Source organism: Ictalurus furcatus, chromosome 1 (genome assembly GCF_023375685.1).
Source record: "Ictalurus furcatus strain D&B chromosome 1, Billie_1.0, whole genome shotgun sequence".
Classification (NCBI taxonomy): Eukaryota; Metazoa; Chordata; class Actinopteri; order Siluriformes; family Ictaluridae; genus Ictalurus; species Ictalurus furcatus.
This window is the reverse complement of record NC_071255.1, coordinates 21,954,294-21,974,657: the sequence shown is the minus strand read 5'-3', so window position 1 is coordinate 21,974,657 and position 20,364 is coordinate 21,954,294. Positions and strand designations below refer to the sequence as shown.

Genomic DNA, 20,364 nt, shown 5'->3' with positions numbered 1-20,364 from the left:
CTCCCAGTTTAGTTCGCAGCTGCTGTATGTTAAACCTCTGTGTGCTACTTCTCCATACACAATAAAATTTAAGTAGGCTAAGTTAAGTAGTTTCTACGCCATTCTATTTTATTAATTTAAAAGTGAAAGAAAAAAAAAACTGTTAGGGTTTGCCATCATTTGGGGATGTCTAATAATCAGTGTAGGTGACACTTCTTGAAGCCAGTGAGAGAGTTAACAGTGAGCTCTGTTCTTCATGCCCAACCCATACTGTTCTCTCTCTCTCTCTCTCTCTCTCTCTCTCACACACACACACACACACACACACACACACAGTCAGAGGAAGTGAGAAATACTGCAGCAGTTTATAATTTTTAGATCCGTTACCGAGGGATGACAGAATTTTTGGAGTGTGAAAGTTTCCGTACAATGTGAGAAAACCATGAAGGCAAAGCTGGGATTCATCTGGGATGCTGCCCGAGTGTTTACTGCACTTTGGTCTGTGTTCAGCGTTCACACGGTTTTGCTGGTCTACGGTCAGGAAGGTATGTTCATTCACCTTATATTACCCACAAAATATTGTACAGATATTTATTAATATTCCGAATTAATATTTCGATACGTCATCAGTGCATTCCCTGCTGAAAACAAACAACAGAAACCCTCATATAATTATTTGGTTATAATCTGAATTGTATTGGTTTTCATGGGAACTGTAATGATCCCTGTGGCTCAGTACTGGTAATCTGTTGCCTCCTATTAGTGGCATGTTATGTCTAGTGGATACCATTAAGGACCAATAAGGGTAATGGTTTTAATGGTTATTTGCAGATATTTAATGGTATTTGTAGTGGAACTGTGATGGTTTCTAGTGTTTGGGGTTGTTGTTTTATTTCCAGCAGAGTTGACATAATTTGGAAAGAAAGCTTCTCCATGAAATAGGATCAGGAATGTGTGTGACATAAAGAACTATGCAGAGTGCAAACCTTGTTTCACTTTTCTGCATGTGAGGGTTTTTTTTTTCCCTGTAGCCTACGTGAAGGTCTTTTTTTCTTTTCTGCATGTTTCTTTGGGTTTTTTTCTGCATCTTGGTGCATCTTGTGAGATCAGCGAATAATGCATTTGAACACCCATTTCTTGTTTTTAGTTTGCTTTCTAAAATCCCCACCCATGTTATAAATGAGTTATTTGTATATTCAGTCTGACTGCAAGTAACACAGAGTGTGAACATGATCTTTAGAGGTCAGTAGGCCATCACAGACACATCACACCCCAGTTTCCCAAAAGCATCTGCAGTAAGATTAATAACCGTTAGAGTGAGAGAGTGTTCATTATAATGCTTGCTCTATCATCTAGCGATGATTCTGTGACGTGAAACTCATTCAGGTTTGTAATGGATCGTCTGAACTTCGGTCTCATCTGTGAGATGAGAATCATCCCTCACACACACCAGTTTGTCTCAACATGAGTGGGGTCAGTGAATCACTGTGGTCACATCCACAGGCTGAGGAGTTAAGGATTATTGGATAAACACACTCACTCGCCAGGTCTCTGTGTACTGTGTCTACACAGCAGGGAGCAAACCTCTGGATTCCAGCATCATCATCACAGAGGAAGCTGACTGATGCTAGGGTTATTAATTTACATGACTCATATGTTCTAACAAGCCACAGAGATTTTACGAGTCATTAGAATTAGGCAACATAAAGAACAGAAAAGACCAACTCCTGAGGTGAATTTGCTGTCACAACATGATGGACAGAAAGGTATTATGAAGGTGACAGCCTAAACAGCTGAATATCCTGACAGGCCTGCGCGGACGTGCCCACAACACTAAGGTGAAAATAAAAATGACATGTTCCCTGACAGCGTGTGATGCCCTACTGAAATTTAGTGTTCCTGTTTTGGTTAGCCTTTGACTTGACTTTGAAGTGATTTCTTTGAAAAATATGAGATTCATTTATCTGGAGAAATGTGCATGGCCCATTTAATCCATTGCAGCTTTTATATGAGTCATCTCATTCATTATGGTGATGATGATGATGATGATGATGAAAAAAAAGGCATAAAACATTTTGCTTCATTAACATAAAAAAACACTGATATAGCAAACGGTTTAATTTCTTGAAATTGCTAATATTAATCTACGTTAAAGGCAAGGAAGCACCGCAAACTGAAACACACACAAACTTATCTCAGCATGCCTGGGGTTCCTAGAAGTAATTACAGCAGAAAGTTCAAGTCCCAGCTGTTCCCAGTTCCCCACTGCTTTATAACAGGAAGAGTAATCTTCATAATGAGACTATGATGCTAGAGACAGACCAGGAAGAAAAAGAACATATAACTTGAGAACTTTGTAAACTACAGCAACACAAAGATCTTCTAAAACTTCTAAAGATCTACAACAATCGGAATTCCTCATCTTTCACTTGGTTGGTGGAAAATATAACCACTCCATGACCACAGCCCATGGCACTGGTATTTCCAGGGAATCTCAGGGGAGGTTTGTGGGAAGGGAAAAACAAATGAGTGGCTAACCGTTTAAGATAGAGTCAATGGTGGGATGTGGAAACGGAACTTTAACACACAAGCTCACCTCATCATGGACCTTCATCGTGGAAAAAAAAGGTCTAAAAATATACCATCCAGGTCCATTGTATGAGACTCTGAGCCAAACCATACGTTCGGCCCTTTGGCCACGGTGAATCACACTCTTAGACTGCTGAACTACTTGAAATGAGGGACATTAACTGTCTGACCACAAATGTGTGTTTGTTTTCCTGTGCCAATGATATAGACTTATTCATAGCAACAAAGGGTTTCTAATGATGCTTACATCAAACTTAGAATGCAATGGGTCACTGGAACCTACCCTGTGTAGTCATAAAGCCATGTGGGAATATCAGCGTGGGTTGAAGAATGAAAACTGTAAAAGAGACTTGTCCTGTTTGAGACTTGGTGAAGGAATTAGCATTTCATATAATAAGCTTGGAACTCCACATTTGTATATACACTTAAGTAATAAACATGCACAATTCACACACACATACACACATAGTTCCTAGGATTTGCCCTGAAAAAGTTTGCTTGCTGGAACTCCCTATTCACCTTCAAGCAAACGCTATCATTAACAAGGACTCACTGTAATTATCGTTTTAATAGAAATGTAAACCGAAAACCCCCTGGAGTGTGACAAACTCAAGGGAACTTGGCAGACTCTGGTTCCACACAGGAGTCAGCTGTCATGCTTGCAATGCCCAGCCATTTTCACAGTTCTTATGCCAGCCCATCAATGCAATGCTATGGATGAAACCTACCACCTGAGCATTACTAACAGTGTGTTATTAACACTGCCACTACACTATATCCACCTCTTACTGGTAGTTTGGTGAGAGATATAAATAGCACTACTTCGGGAATAAATACTAGATGAAAGTATATCTTTCCACCACAGAAAACAAAATAGAGACATCTGTAACATTTATATTATTGATATTCATGGCTATTGTTTATAAATGAATGATCATTCAAATTGAATAAACAAGACCTCTACAAGTTCAAGTTATTAGCATTTTGAAAGCATCTGTTCCACAAGACTGCTTTTTGTTTGTCCAATTTTTTTGCGGCACTAGTCGTGCTGTAATTATGTCTTGTAATTAAGCCAATATGTATTGAATAAGGGAAAAAATGAGTTTAAAATGCAAAAGAGGAGTGAACGTATTTTCCCAGCACTATTTAGTTTTGACTGTTGTTTCCACTGCAGGTGATGGGTGTGGACACACAAGCCTGAGTCCCATGAGTGGCACCGTGGCCTCACGGAACTACCCCGGCACTTACCCCAACCACACGCAGTGTGTGTGGAGCCTGAACGTGCCGACAAGATACACATTGCACCTTACCTTTGGGGATTTTGACCTGGAGTGGAGCAAGGACTGCAAAGCTGGCTCTCTTACCATCACCGACAAAAATAAAGGCATCAACTTGGGTAAGGAGTTCATGTTCTCATTTTTATACAGCAGCATCCGCAATGCACTGGAGCAAAATTAAATGCAGAACTATTAGGTTCCACTTTTGCAGGAGGTTCCATGTATGTTAGAATTTCTCTGATGCTTACTGCTCTACCTACAGCTAACTAAGTTTGTCTACATGCAATGGGCCTCATTTATCAATGTTTTAGTAAAGTTGGGTTTAAATGTGTTTTAAAGAGTACCCAGAGGAAACCCCCGAAGCACAGGGAGAACATGCAAACTCCGGGCATTGTTGTTAGCAAGTTTGCCTTGAACCCCCTCAGTTGGGGGTTTCAGTTTTCATGTTCTCCGCCTGCTTCGGGTTTTCCTCCAGGTACTCCGGTTTCCTCCCCCAGTCCAAAGACATGCGTTGTAGGCTGATTGGCATTTCCAAATTGTCCATTGTGTGTGAGTGTGTGTGCGATTGTACCCTGCGATAGGTTGACACCGTCCAGGGTGTCCCTCGCCTTGTGACCTGAGTTCCCTGGGATAGGCTCCAGGCTCCCCTATGACCCTGTGCAGGATAAGCAGTACAGAAAATGGATGGATGGATGGATTCATTTGTTTTGGATTGTTTGCGTTTAGGTCATTAATATGAAATGACATGAAATTGACATTGTGTGCAAGTGAAGTTATTGAAACTTGTCAGATTAATCCGTATATAAAATTGCAGTAACTCACACCAGTGATAAAATTTTAAGTCTTAAATCGGGATTCATGCTAGTGAGTCTCCTTACATGGAAATTTTTCACAAACTCAAGAGTTTTTCTGAAGTAACTGGATTTTCATTAACACCATATTATTTTGTGTCAGTGCTTCCGTGAATGATTTACAAATAAATGTGTTCGTATCCAGCTTGACAAATGAGGCCTAATGAGAAATACCTGAATGCTTCCACACTCATTAATCATGGTTAAAAGATATCCATGCAGCTGAATAAAATTAATCCACAGTGATCATGTTTGGGCATGAAAACAGTTTACGGATATGGCATACACATTCCTTCAGATAAGTTCTCAGCCTGAGGATAAGCTAAAGTCCAGTTTGTTCACCACAGGTACTGAGGTGCTAGTACTCTATAGTTATACCACTTATTGTGTTGTTGTTATTGGCAAATTCCAGGCGGCCTTTCTTGTGGTGCTCTCCAGCTCCAGCCAAGCCCTGTGCCTACACAAGCAGCTCGCATACCTCTCAACAGAAGATACACGATAGTGACTCTCTTTACAAGTACACTCACACACACATACATTGCGCAGGGGCAAGTGATGAGATTTTGCATGAGGAATCCAGGCTCCCTGGGGCCTACTATATCTCTCAGAGGTACTTCAGGATATGCATTTGCGTGTGAAACAGTCTGTGCCATTTTTAGCAGCACTGGAGTATGTGATTGTGCAGGTCTAGGAAGCCCTGAGGCTTGTATGTTTCTGTGTGATTCAAGTACTGAGAGACATGTTCTGTTAGCACTGTTAGTATGAGTCAGTAATTATGCCAGCTTCTCTCTGAAATGCATTCCTCACAACCCTATGTTTTGTGTTTTTGAAGTTGCCTGATACAGTGGATTAGCTGAGATGTGTATTTGCAAGTGTGTGTGTGTGTAACTAATTGGTAAGCATTCTGAAAAACAGTTGTTCATGCTTGTGTGTGTGTGTGTGTGTGTTTGTGTGTGTTATACAGGACCTCTGTGTGGGCAGCTGGCTGCCTCAGACAAGAACATGTTGGTGAACAGTAGTGAAGTGACAGTGCACTTTGTGTCCAGCACTCACCGGTCCGGACGAGGCTTCCTGCTGTCCTACTCAACCAACCAACACCCAGGTACCACACGCTGAACTTTTCTGCAAGCTGTGATCGTCATAATCTTCTCACATACTTTATAACCACTCTCAGAACCACACAGTTAATATTTCACAGTGTAAATATTAAATGTCAATGTTTTACAACAGTGTTCTACAGTGGATCTGAAGTAATGTTCTCTTACTGGTTTACAGCAATAGCCAGAAACCTTTTACCCAAATATTATAAGCCAGATGTTTACCTGGCACTTTTTGTTACCAAATATGGACAAAAACATCCTGCTTTCGTATGAAGAGACTGTTTGCATGACACTGCAAATGGCCAAACAAAATTTGATGATTAAATATTCAAATAACTTTTTAAGATGCAATACTGTGACCTTTTTCAGTAGATGCATTGTGCTACAGTGTTTATAAGTTTGCTTTGCTGTCAGAAACATATGCATGTATACACAGAAGTGTGGATACCGGATTTCAACCATCAAGATTCTAAAGCTTGTAGATGGAAAAGCGTACAAATGATGTCAGATATTCTGTGAGCCATTTTACCCTAAACATGAGATGAAAGAGAGATGAAAGCCATCCTTTCTCAGATAATCAGGAAGATGCTAAGTTAATTCAGTTAAATTGTATTTGTATAGCACTTGTAACAATTGACATTGTCACAAAGTAGCTTTACAGAAATATATAAATTACGGATATAGATTATACATTTATAAATGTATCCCTAATGAGTGAGCCAGAGGCGACAGTGGCAAGGAAAAACTCCCTGAGACGACATGAGGAAAAACTTTGAGAGCAACCAGACTCAAAAGGGAACCCATCTTCATCTGGGTGAGACCAGATAGTGTGATTATAAATAATTTCTCTTCTATAACTGTATATTATATAGTCATTTCTGAATTCATTATAGTTATAACTTAATGTCTATTGTATTGACCTGAAATTATTAACTACTCAGTGATGGAAACTTGTGTGCAAACTATTCTTAGCAATTGCAGTCCCAAGGCTATGCAAGGATGAACATTCCCAGCCATCCTTGTGGTTTCTATGTGGTACCAGCCACAGTAATGTCATGGTGATCTTTAGGCTGCCTATGTGATTCCATAGGCAGGAGGTTAATTTTTAACAAAGTTAGTGTGATTTTTGTCCCACAAAATGACCTCCCTCCCTTTTTTAATCATTTTTATGAGGTCATCCAGTTGCATATTGGAGTGGAGTATCACATTGTTTTTATGGTTTTTAAATCTTTTTAAAACGTTTTTAAATAATACATAAGTTTCATTTGTAGCCAATTATCCTGGTATATGTGGTAACTTAGGATAAGTGAATGAATAAGGTTAGAGTTTTGGATTTTTTAATTAGATTTTATATTATTTATTTCATTTTGAGTCATTTTCATCCAAGGGATGGATTGAAAGTTTTTTTTCATGTCTGATCATTATGTATGAGAAATATACAAGAATATGTACTGCATATTGTGTATAGGACTAGAATAGACACTGTGCTTGCTTCTTTCCAGCTGCCTGTATTCCACACTAAACTAGAGCTACGGTCAGATGAATGGTCTACAGAGAAACAAAGAAAAACTTGTTGCTGTTTGCTTTTTATTATATTTCAGTATGTTTCTGAAGATTTTTTTATTCTGAATTTTTCATTCAATCCCAACATATCATTTATTTTGGTTTACAGATGTTTTTTTGGTGGTTTGTGGATAATACTCTTGTTAAGACATAAGTAACAGGATAATTGAGAATTTGCAAAACATCCTGAGTCAGAACTCTTCAGATATTGGAACCAGGCTGTCTGAAGTAGATTAAACATCTAAATGTTATCTCACAGAAAGTTTCATCACAAAATGGAATATGAAAGTGTTGCCTAATGTTTTATGGACAGTTTTATGATACAATTCAAATTCATGAATACTTGAGATGTTTAGAGTGTTACTTCTTTCAATGTATATAATGTCTTGTCATTCATCCTTCCTTAGGGACATATTGCCAAAAGAATACTATACTATAACATTACAACTGCATGCTGGGCTAAAAAGGTGCAAAATGCTTATGGTCGAGTAGGCTAACACTATGAGGCTGTAAAACGATCTGTGAGGCACAGATATATGCGTCTTTGTGTGTGTGAGAGTGAGGTTAACATATTGGAATGTGGCTGTCCTGCTTTGCTGAGCTAAAGATTGTTTGCTCTGTAAGCAGACCAGCAGGCCTCCTCTCCTAACCTGAATAGAGAGACACAGGCCTTTGAAAGTGGCCACACATGGGGAACTGGGGAATAGTAATGTTCCCCTCCTCCTCCACTTCTTCCTCTTCTGCAGTGCACACAGCATGGCAGGTTAACCATCACATCGCCACACTGACATGACAGATAGCTCAGTTTATCAGTTATTCCCCATAGTTCTATGAAATGAAAATTAGTTTGCAGCTAATTCCCAAAGTTGTTTTACATTCAGTTAAACATCAAACTCACATCTTCAGTCAAAAATGGTCAGGTGTCCAAGGACAGAACCAATAATGTTTACACACAGAAAAAAGTGTAGAGCACTCTGTGTTCTGTGACATGAGCACATGACTTCCTGTTAATTGTTTGTTTGTTTAAATCACATCTGGAGCCAAGGCCATAACCCAGACAGCGCCGATTGACTGCGTCACACTGTGTTCAGACACTGGGCTCACACTCACACCCACATAAATGCCTTTAAGTCTGTATACAGAGATCACATGCTTACACCCTAATCATTACACAAGTGTACACAATCATCAGCACAAATTGAGGGAGTTTGTATATATGAGTAAGCATGTGGGATATTTTGTTTACATTTAAGCAGATTTATTCTGTGGCTCTGTGATTGATGCAGCTTCCATTTCCTTTTCCCCAGACCTCATATCATGTCTTCACAGAGGAAGCCACTTCACCTCCCTGCAGATCAGGTAGGAGGCCGTTCCACACTTTTCAAAATTTCAAATTTGTCTTTTTTTTTTATTCTCCCATAATTTTTTATTTTCTCTCCCCTGTCTTTTTAAAAAATTTTATTTATTTAAAGTTTTCTTCTTTTCTTTCCTTTTTTCTGTCTTTCTTAGAAGCGATTTAAAAAACCCAAAATAAAACAAAAAACATACCAGCTCTATCATATATGTCTTTGGCTTTCACATTCTGTCTACAAACAGCATAAACTGATCCTTTTAGAATTCTGTTCCTTAGTATTATTTACATTATTTATTTATAGATGTGCAATGATTGCAGATGTGCACATGCACATGTTTTTTTGTACTAAACATATCCCACCTGTTTTCCAGTGTGTTTTGTCCTGGGGGCTGCAAGGATGTGGCAGGGGAAATCTGGGGTCAGCATGGGCAAGGCTACAGAGATGTAAGCCCTCTATTTGTTAAACCTTATCACCTGTATGGGCAAAATCATTATTAAGATATTGTGTGATGACAATCCTTGAGCACTACAATAAGTGAGCGATGACTGGATTTTACTAACTAGAGTATCGGCTAAAGTTCTGGTATAATGTTGGTGTGTTATTATAATTTGTTAGGGTATAAGATATTTTTTCGCATTTTTCGCATATTTGTATTCAGTTTTTATTTTCATGTTGAGAAATTGCAATACTTGTGCCGTTGCGAATGTTGCAGCTCAGCGGGGGGGCGGAATTTGAAATCCACAGGAGTGGTTGTATTTTCAAACCCACTTTGGTCCAAAATTCGGTGCTTGTGTTACTGCTTGCTGAGGTCTCCTATAAGCACAGACACAATGCCAAATTGTTGTTTTTTTACTTCAAATGCAAAATAAATCCCGTTCTAGTTCCCTGGTTGTCTGCCAATTTAACATAAATATGCTATGTCACCCAGCCAAACAAATACAGCTGACATTTTATCTGTAGCAAATAAGAACAAACCGTAGACAGAATCAATAAAATCTATAACAAAACTAATTAAATAACAGACTTATTGAGACAAGGAGCTGGAGTAGAATGAAAACACATTTGGGTTTTTTTCCAGCCAGATGGTTATGTTACCTCAGTGAAAACTAATCACATGTCATTATCAAATTGTCACTGCATCGAGCCATCAGAGCATGCATAAATTTTTATGGAGAATGGGAGCTTTTACAAGGATGGAGGTACAGTACATGGATGTAAGTTAAGCACCCAGTCAATGTTTTTACAATCTTCAACTGTCTAATTTTGGAGAACCTGTGGCCACTGTAGCCTCAAATTCCTGTTTGTGGCTGACAGGAGTGGAGCCTGATGCCCATCCACCTCACAGTTCATGTAAAGAGAGGTTATTTGAGTTACTGTAGCCTTCCTGTCAGCTCAAACCAGTCTGGCCATTCTCCTCTGACCTCTTTCACCAACAAGATTTTTCCACCAGCAAAACTGCAGCTCACTGGGTGTTTTTATGGTTTTTGTACCATTTTGTGGTCTAGAGACTGTTGTGTATAAAAATCCTAGAGACCAACCAGGGCTGGGCAATATATCGATATAATATCGATATATGATAAATGATAAATGATTATGCAATAGAGTTTTCAATGATATCGTTGGTATGGTGATGTATTTTTTATGTTTTTCATAATTATAAATTAAATGGTACTGAATGGATGCCATTGATTTGACATAATGTTTTTTGTTTTACTTAATCTTTTTTGTCTTTGTAGCCATTAAAGAAAAATATCGTCAAACTCAGTTTAACGTTTTTTGGGGGTTTATTTGTGTGTATTTTAATGCTGTTTTGCAGACAGTTTGTTAGCCAGATTATATACTGTGATAGGCATTGCATATTGTAGAAATGTCCTCAAGTATCACAATATGATATCTTTTGTCATATCACCCAGCCCTAGCACCAAAAATTATGACATGGTCGAAATCACTGAGACACATTTTTCCTCATTCTTCTATTTGAAGTGAACATTATGTAAAGCCCTTGACAATTTAGCTGTACGATTTTATGCATTGTGTTGCTGCCACTTGATTTGCTAATTGCATGAAAGAACAGGTGCACAGTTGTTCCTATTAAAGTGGACAGTGGGTGTACAAATGCCCTGAACTAACTAAATATATGAGGTATATAAAACTATGTGTGCACTATTAAAAGAATTTCCCAATTTTACAGTGAAAATACACAAGTGTGGCAGAGAGGTCATATTCAGAGCTGTTAATGAGAGCTACTGCCTGTGGGAAGAAGAATTTTGTGCTGAAGTTTGCCCTTGAACTGAGCAGAAGCAGCACCAAAGCAGACAATTATGACAGAGGTCAGGATGGACTAGCTGTGTAGAATTGGACCAGTAGTGCCTGTGGGAGATTTAATTTTTTTCAGCTGCCATAGGAAGAATAGCCTTTGCTGAGCCTAGCATCAAAACACCATTTTGGGCTGCCAGATGAAAAATGCCAGAAATACCATATATATTATGCTGAAACTTATGCTATATTTTGGTGCTTTCGTCATGATCACAGGCCTATGTATAATGTAATTCCTGTGTTGTGTGTTTTGTAGACATCCGTGCTGTGCAAAGCTGCAGTCCATGCGGGGGTCATATCAGACAGCCTGGGAGGCATAATTAATGTGACCCAGCAGAGAGGCATCACACTGTATGAATCAAGTTTTGCTAATGGAGTTCTGTCCAGAACGTGAGTGTGCCACTCTGTCAACTAAGCACACAGACACTCCCTGCAGGAGACCTGCTAAAAGTACCCACCATGCAAGCAAATTTCCATCCATACTTATTATCATTTCACCGCTGTGGTAGCGAATGTATAGTTGCTCAGCTGTTTGAGTGTACAATTTGAGCAATGTGAAAATCCCTCTCTCATCCAGAAAATCTCTTCTTTCCTCACAGAGGGTCATTGTCAGATAAGAGACTAGTCTTCCTCAAAGGTAAATCCAGTGCTGCATGCAGTTATTAGAAGTATGTAATACTGATGCTGTGAATAGCTACACCTTTAATAAACATCACTGGTTTAATCACCACAGGTTTGTGTGGGAAAATTCACTTCTATGCCAGTGGGAGTAGTAGTATGACCAATGACATAACACTATATACATAATTATAGGGTAACTAATATGTAGTTACAAATACTGTTTGATACTTACATAGTATGTATCATCATTACCCATGAGACAATTGTACATTTTCAGTGTATAAACATGGTGTGCACACATCTGCACTGTTTACTTATTCATTGACTCATAATGTGAGAAATGACAGCTTGTTTTGCTAAGTAAATTTCCCTCCCATGCTCCATGTAATAGCATGTGACAGCCTGTTAGCAGTTATGCCCTTTAATGCGTCCTCCATGTCGGTGGATGTGGACAGACTGAACTGGATTCCAGAAAATGGGGACTCGAGAGGCCAGTTTGTAAAGTGGCACACCAGCACTGAGGATCAGCAGCCATGGCTAGAGCTGGAGCTCTTTAATCGGAGCAGCATCACAGGTCAGGAGGCAAGAAGCAATGTATTCTCGTATATCCGTCTTCCTTTAAATGCCTTTTGAGTGTATGTCATTGAGTTGTCTCTTTTGTCAGTAGGTCTCTCTTTGACTTGTGGACATACAATAGGCTGAACTACAGAATGTTAAGATGAACCAGTAATACCTGTCTGTTGGGCACTGGGTTGATGGTATAAATGATTTTTCCAGGAATAATAACAGAGGGGCTGTCAAACTCTTTCATTGAGACTTACACAATCAAGTATAGCAAAGACCACAAAACATGGAAAATATACAAGGAAGCAACCAGCAAAGAGAAAAAGGTACCTTCATATAAAATACCAATTTTACATTCTGTACCATGAAAACACACAATATCAGTTGTACATTCTTTATTTTTTAATCAAAGTGTACTACTGGACTTTTTTCTTCTTTGTGTGCAGGTGTTTGAAGCCTCTTCTGATGGCCACACAATAGCTCTCAACAGCCTGTTTCCCCCAATAACAGCCCGTTACCTCCAGATCTGGCCCCAGAGATGGCACGGCAGAGTCTCTGTACAGATGCAAGTGCTTGGCTGTCCATTATCTGGGTTTCGACCCCGATCCAACGCAGGTGGTGAGGCACCATCTCTCTACTCACACCTAGCCTTTGCTTTGTGTTTCTTCTTCATGAAGCTGTTTACAAATTACTTGTCTGAGTTTCTTCTATATGAGTACAGCACAAAGGCAATAAGGCCTAGGAATTTTAAAACAGATTTCTTTCAGAGCTGATAATTACATGGTGTACAGCATTCCATTGAGTCTGCTTAGTTTCCTGAATGCCATACTTATTAGTTCAGTCAATCCTCTCCTCAGGATCCAGCATGGTGAAGCCAGTTCCCACAGAAACCATGCTGCTGAATGAGTTCTCCACCGAGAGTCCTGTGGTCATAAGCTCAAGCCAAAGTAAGTTTAAACACTTCCTGATTCCTACTGCATTGACATGGCATTTTTAAACGTCAGTAATAGGCATAAAAGGCAGTTAACAAGTAATTAAGTATGCACAATAGATCTTAATTCCTTAAACTCCCAGCTATGAATTATTGAGTAACTGCAGTGAAAATAATAGGCAAAGTATGTAGTTACAAGAATGAAGAATGGAAATCTGCACTTACCATCAGTTTCTGGGATTTTAAAGCAGTGGACACACAAAATTAAATCCACCTGACAATGAGGAAGGCAGTACAGGACATCCATGCTAACAGAGTGAAATGCCTGATACAGATACATCACTGGTGTGCAGATGAGCAATAGAAGAGTGACTGTGCATTCATGTCAGTACATTATTGTGTGGGTGCCCCATGCCCCTGCCCTGGGCAACTCAGGACCCATCTCGCCCATGACAGGATCCGCCCCATGATTCCTGCCCCATTGTGGCTCTTTTAGTGCCTGTTTCAGTTCCAATTTTTGACCACTTAGTGTAATAATAACTCTGTGGAGTTAATTGGCACAGAGGAAGAGCTGCCCCATGATTACACAACATCTAGAAAGGTAAGCAAATCAGTGGAACATCGGCTTATATCTGTCAAATAGCAAAAAAAAAACATTTCAATCGTTGGTCACTCAAAAGGGTTCATTTGTATTTCAGTGGAATTTACAAGGCTGATATAAATGGTATAACAGAGTATCATGGTCACTGCATTCAGATCAGTCCTGTTACACCTATTTTGTCCAACATTTAATGTCTCCTTAGTGTATCTAACCGTTGTGACAGAATCAGTAAGCGGAGTTATTTGTTAAACATGAAGAAAGGCAAGCAGAGCTCCTGTTGTTATGTTCTTCATTCTGCTTATTATGTTGTATTATTATTACATTATTATGAAGATCTGTAAAGATGAAAATCACAAACAAGTCTTTTTCCTTATAGCTTCCAACCATCCAGTGATATTGGTGGTGGGTGTGGTTCTAGGTGTGGCACTGTGTGTGTGGTGTCTGTTGGCAGGAATGTTGTGGAGGAGAAGGTACGTTTCAAAATGTGTTTGTCTCACAATATAGGATGTGCAGAACTGTCATTTATAACAACTCATTTTCAGTTAATTAACACCAGTTTTTCAATTAAAACTCTTGTTTTCAGGAAAAAGGGTGTGCACATGAAGAAGTGTTGCCTTGACACAGGTGGGCCCTGGATACAGTGTTTGATAATGTATGCTTGACATGCCAGGCTTGTTTTCATGCGGCTGTATTTTCTAGTTAAGTGCTTTTGACTCTTGTGATTGTCAGGCTGTCAGGATGTCCATGGGAAAAAACTGCCATATACAGAATCAGAGCTTGTGTCCTGCCCTCTGGCTAGGAGCATCCATGACAGCCTGCCTAACCCTCCTCTCAATGGTGAGATGCACTAGTGTTTTCAGATGAGCTTAAGATTGCTTTTGCCTCAGAATTAGAAGCTTCTCTAAACATTTAAGATCAGTCTGTGAACAGTCATGTGACAAAAACACGTTTGCTAGTAATTTAACTTGTTAGCATATTAAACACTTATCTGAGGCATGGATTATTCTCATAAATGTAGAACTAACGACATCTGATTTGCAATAAAAGTCAGCCAGTGTGATTTATTGCCTTCCATACTCCAGGGAAAAGATCCACTAAAGTATTAATGTAGTAATTCATAGAGATAACATGGATCAATAAAATGCTTGACAATGATTGTTAAGCTGAAGCTGTAGGGCACAAAAGTTCTTCCACACGACACAGTATGATGAAAGAGTAAGTTCAGGGTGGCTGCAGCAGCAGCAGGTCAGGGAGTGAGCATGACCCTTCTGTTCCTTTCAGCCAGACAAACTCAAGAGAAGGCCAGAGTGCATTCTTCTCTTTCGCTCTTTCACTCTTTCTCTCTCTTACCCTCCCTTTCAGTCACCCAAAAGCAGCATAAATGTGCCTTTCTTTAGTCTGCTGAGCCTCTGTGAAAGGGTCTCTGTAATTTGTGCCCAAATGAGGGGCACTTATGCTAGAGCAGTGCTCATGTCCACCACCACCACCCCACTCCCTCAGGCTAAAGAACTCTACAGTGAGGCCTTCAGTCACAAATAGGACAGAGGGTCAAGACAATCAGACTCCCTTTACAGTCATTCTAATTAAAGCAGATTCACCCAATTGGAATTCCTCCAGTGTACTGAATAATAGAGATTAAGACATGCATAGGGACCAGGGTGGCTGGTATAAATGGGCTAGGCTAGCAGCGTTATAGCCCCCTGTCTATTTGCCCACTGACAAAGAAATGATCAGTCTATAATTTTAATGGTAGATTTATTTGAACAGTGAGAGACAGAATAACAACAAGAAAATCCATAAAAACACATGTCAAAAATGTTATAAATTGATTTGCATTTTAATGAGGGAAATAAGTATTTGACCCCCTCTCAATCAGAAAGATTTCTGGCTCCCAGGTGTCTTTTATACAGGTAACAAGCTGAGATTAGGAGCACACTCTTAAAGGGAGTGCTCCTAATCTCAGTTTGTTACCTGTATAAAAGACACCTGTCCACAGAAGCAATCAATCAATCAGATTCCAAACTCTCCACCATGGCCAAGACCAAAGAGCTCTCCAAGGATGTCAAGGACAAGATTGTAGACCTACACAAGTCTGGAATGGGCTACAAGACCATTGCCAAGCAGCTTGTTGAGAAGGTGACAACAGTTGGTGCGATTATTCGCAAATGGAAGAAACACAAAAGAACTGTCAATCTCCCTCGGCCTGGAAGATCATGCAAGATGATGCCAGATCTCACTTCGTGGAGTTGCAATGATCATGAGAACAGTGAGGAATCAGCCCAGAACTACACGGGAGGATCTTGTCAATGATCTCAAGGCAGCTGGGACCATAGTCACCAAGAAAACAATTGGTAACACACTACGCCGTGAAGGACTGAAATCCTGCAGCGCCCGCAAGGTCCCCCTGCTCAAGAAAGCACATATACATGTCCGTCTGAAGTTTGCCAGTGAACATCTGAATGATTCAGAGGACAACTGGGTGAAAGTATTGTGGTCAGATGAGACCAAAATGGAGCTCTTTGGCATCAACTCAACTCGCCGTGTTTGGAGGAGGAGGAATGCTGCCTATGACCCCAAGAACACCATCCCCACCATCAAATACTGAGGTGGAAACAATATGCTTTGGGGGTGTTTTTCTGCTAAGGGGACAGGACAACTTCACCGCATCAAAGGGACGATGGACGGGGCCATGTACCGTCAAATCTTGGGTGAGAACCTCCTTCCCTCAGCCAGGGCATTGAAAATGGGTCGTGGATGGGTATTCCAGCATGACAGTGACCCAAAACACACGGCCAAGGCAACAAAGGAGTGGCTCAAGAAGAAGCACATTAAGGTCCTGGAGTGGCCTAGCCAGTCTCCAGACCTTAATCCCATAGAAAATCTGTGGAGGGAGCTGAAGGTTCGAGTTGCCAAACGTCAGCCTCGAAACCTTAATGACTTGGAGAAGATCTGCAAAGAGGAGTGGGACAAAATCCCTCCTGAGATGTGTGCAAACCTGGTGGCCAACTACAAGAAACGTCTGACCTCTCTGATTGCCAACAAGGGTTTTGCCACCAAGTACTAAGTCATGTTTTGCAGAGGGGTCCAATACTTATTTCCCTCATTAAAATGCAAATCAATTTATAACATTTTTGACACGTGTTTTTCTGATTTTTTTTGTTGTTATTCTGTCTCTCACTGTTCAAATAAATCTACCATTAAAATTATAGAATGATCATTTCTTTGTCAGTGGGCAAACATACAAAATCAGCAGGGGATCAAATACTTTTTTCCCTCACTGTAGTATCTATTGTGTCCAAACCTTTGACTGGTAGTGTATGTGTACCTTATAAACTGTTAACACAGAGCACTTGTATGAACAGTCACTGTCATTCAGGTGATTTGAAATGTCTAGTAGTAATAAGTCACTCATCACTCGATCAATTAAGGTCGTGCTAATAAAGCCTTTCCTATGACATGAAACTGCTTCCAGATTGTAACGTAAGTCCAGTTGCCTTCTGTTTATGGTCTTTCTACTAGACCCAAATAATTATGTGTATACTTTTGCATACATATACATTGATTCTATCAGAATATACAGTATATTTGACACTAATTAAGTTTAATAATTAAAATTAATATTCAAATGGTTTTCATGATGTTGCACCCCAGTAATTTAAGAACTGCACATTTCTCTGTAAGACCACAATACTTACATTATTTTTTTGCCAGACTATGCTGAGCCTGATGTTCTCGCAGGTGGACAGAAAGTGGGTGTCACCTTCCGACCACCTCTGGATGAGGGCTACACTGTTCCCTTTTCCATTAACCATTATGACACACCAAATCAACTTCCTGAATACGCTGAGCCCCTGCGGCTCGAGCCAGAATACGCCACACCATTCAACGAGCCAGTCCTCAATCCCTCCATCATCACACATCTAAAGACTCTGCAGAACCTCTCTCACCTTCACACAGCTCCTAGTGCTTTACAATACGATTGCCCTGCTCACCGACGCCTTTCCAACGGATATTGCATTCCTTTAATCAATTGCACAGCAAACTACACACAACCCCAGCCTGTAGATTCGGTAGTGCAGCATACGTATCACGAGCCCCTTTGAGCGCTGAACACTCAGCTGTAAATCTTATCAGTGAAGGTCATGTTTGCAGTTTTCAACTGTAAATTTTAAACGTTTCCAGGCTACTGTGAGACATAAATAAATCCACTGTTGGCTCCTGTGAGATGCAGATATAGTCAGTTGGACCATGCACAAGTATATACTGTATTTATTATTATTGTTATCATTTAGAAATGAACAAAATAAATCTTCATTTTTTTTATACAACTTTGTTAGATGGAGGTGCACAGTGACCCAGTCTATGGATTCATTTCTCCTTCATTCCTACCACAAGCACCTCTCTATAATGCCTTATAGTTTATTAATGACTATGAGGGTATAAGAGACATAGCTGTAGAGGAATACAGTCAGTGCCATGCACTGTAACTACAGTTTTTACCTGTTATGGATTTTTGGTCAGTTTTAAATATTTGATTAATTCAGCCTGAAAAAGCAGCGTTGTATATCCAAAGCACCTTTAATGATATGTTAAAATGATAAATTGTATAACAGTGAACTAGATTTTTGTATTATGGGTGCAGTACCACTGTATTTGTTATTGATTAATGACTGTTTTATATGAAATTAAGGATTTGGATTCTATGATGGACCACTGACCTTTTTTGTGTATTTATATGAGTGATTTTTTTAATAGAGGCTAATATTAATATACAGAAAGTGCATACTGTATGTGCTTATGGTACACCAGTATGCTGAGGTACAAAGCAGCTGTTTTACTGTTGAAAAAATAAAGTTATAGTACTTTTTATAGAGAACAGTATCTGCCTTATTTATCGTGATACTCAAAGGAGTGAAAATGGATTTGTTCATCAGCAGGGGTGGAACTTACTTCGAATCGTGTAGTGTTGGCCGCATTTATGCTTTAATTAAGAATGATTTAAATTGACTACTTGCACGCTTACTTAATTACATTTCCAAGAAAAAAACATTACTTTTTACTCCTTACATGTAGGCCTTCAAAGTACTTGTTACAAATTTCAAAGGTCTCTTCTTCTCTCATCCAGCCAACTTCATTTAGCATCCAATCAGGTTCATAAATAAATGAAAAAAGAAAAAAAAAACCTGTGCCAATTTGTCATCTGTGGTGACCTATGCAACATAGTTAACACTGTAGCTAATTGTGTGTGTTTTAATGAGGGATAATCCACCAGATTTCAGTGTGGAAGTTGAGGATGAAACTCCCCCAGTTTAAACACGTGGTGTAGGCTGGTTGGCATATCCAAATTGTCCGTAGTGTGTGAGTGTATGTGCGATTGTGTCCTGTGATGGGTTGGCACCCCATCCAGGGTGTCCTCCACCTTGTGCCCCGAGTTCCCTGGGATAGGCGCCAGGCTCCCAGCGTCTCCGTGTATGATAAGCAGTACAGAAACTGGATGGATGGATGCTGAGGTAGGTTTAGCTAAGTTGTTAACATTAGCTAACTAAGTTAATTTGGGTTTTTTTTTTTTTTTTTTTGTTAATAGCAAGTTAGACTAGCATTGATTCCAGTAGCTAGGGTAATTGGCTAGACAGCAAGTCAAATTCAAGCTAATGGTAAATATTCCAGAGATTGCATGATGAACTTATAGAGATGTGAATGATGTTTTCAAGCAAAATGGTGTAGCTGCTTTAAAATGAAAAATCATCTAACAGTTTTAGTCAAGTAAAAAAAGTTACTTTTCACAAAAAACATGACTTTAACTTAATTTCATCAGTTTAAAAACATTTATTTTCTACCTTTTGCATACTTGAGTACTGTCATGTAAAATTGGAGAAGGACTAAACACTACGTTTCCCATCATATATTTAGCTCATTAGCACTGGGGTGTGTGTGGGTGTGTATATATGTATATATATATATATATAGAGTCCCCATCACGTTATGCTCATCTTATACATCTTGTGTTGTGCTTTGTTGGATACTTTATTAAACGTTTCACTTGTAGTCTGCATTTGCATCCGTTTCAAATCCCTGACGTGACAAGTACATTTAAATGTTACAACTTTTTTGGATGGATACTTTTAATTAAGATTTTGACTAATTATTTTTGCTTTCATTTAAGTATAATTTCTAAGTATATTGACCACCACTGGTCATCAGCTATATTATTAGATCTGTGCTTAGTTACCTCACCCATAACACTGCTGTACTTAGACTGAACTTGGAATGAAGGAAAGAACCAGTTCCTCCTATATGTAACTATACTGTATATCACAAACTATAGCTCACAAATAAGAGGAAAACAAAACCTATTACTAAGAATCCCTGAATGCAGTGTAGCCCCAAATTCAGATGTTATTAATATAGTATATGTAAAAGGTACTACTTCTTATCTATTAAGAATTGCACAGATTTCAAATCAACCACACATAACAGATAGACTTAGTGAGGAATAGAGATGTGCCTCCACCCTGTGGATGTTATGAAAAATAGCCACTAAATGAAGTCTGATTATGTAACAAGAAAAATTTATTTGCTGTCTTAATTTTGCATTGGATATATTTTAGAACATAAAC

The 20,364-nt window shown here is 39.3% G+C and overlaps 1 protein-coding gene across 1 annotated transcript; it reads left to right on the top strand.

Moving 5' to 3' along the window:
* The first annotated feature begins 280 nt into the window (after positions 1-280).
* Positions 281-19,978, top strand: si:dkey-34d22.1 (discoidin, CUB and LCCL domain-containing protein 1). Its single transcript, XM_053632466.1, has 15 exons — positions 281-524; positions 3,743-3,964; positions 5,661-5,798; positions 8,667-8,718; positions 9,085-9,157; positions 11,287-11,420; positions 11,630-11,667; positions 12,043-12,225; positions 12,429-12,541; positions 12,662-12,833; positions 13,073-13,162; positions 14,124-14,217; positions 14,331-14,371; positions 14,477-14,584; positions 17,459-19,978. The coding sequence occupies exons 1-15, from the start codon at positions 422-424 to the stop codon at positions 17,848-17,850; spliced, it is 1,953 nt and encodes a 650-aa protein (XP_053488441.1). The 5' UTR covers positions 281-421; the 3' UTR covers positions 17,851-19,978.
* The last annotated feature ends 386 nt before the right edge of the window (positions 19,979-20,364 follow it).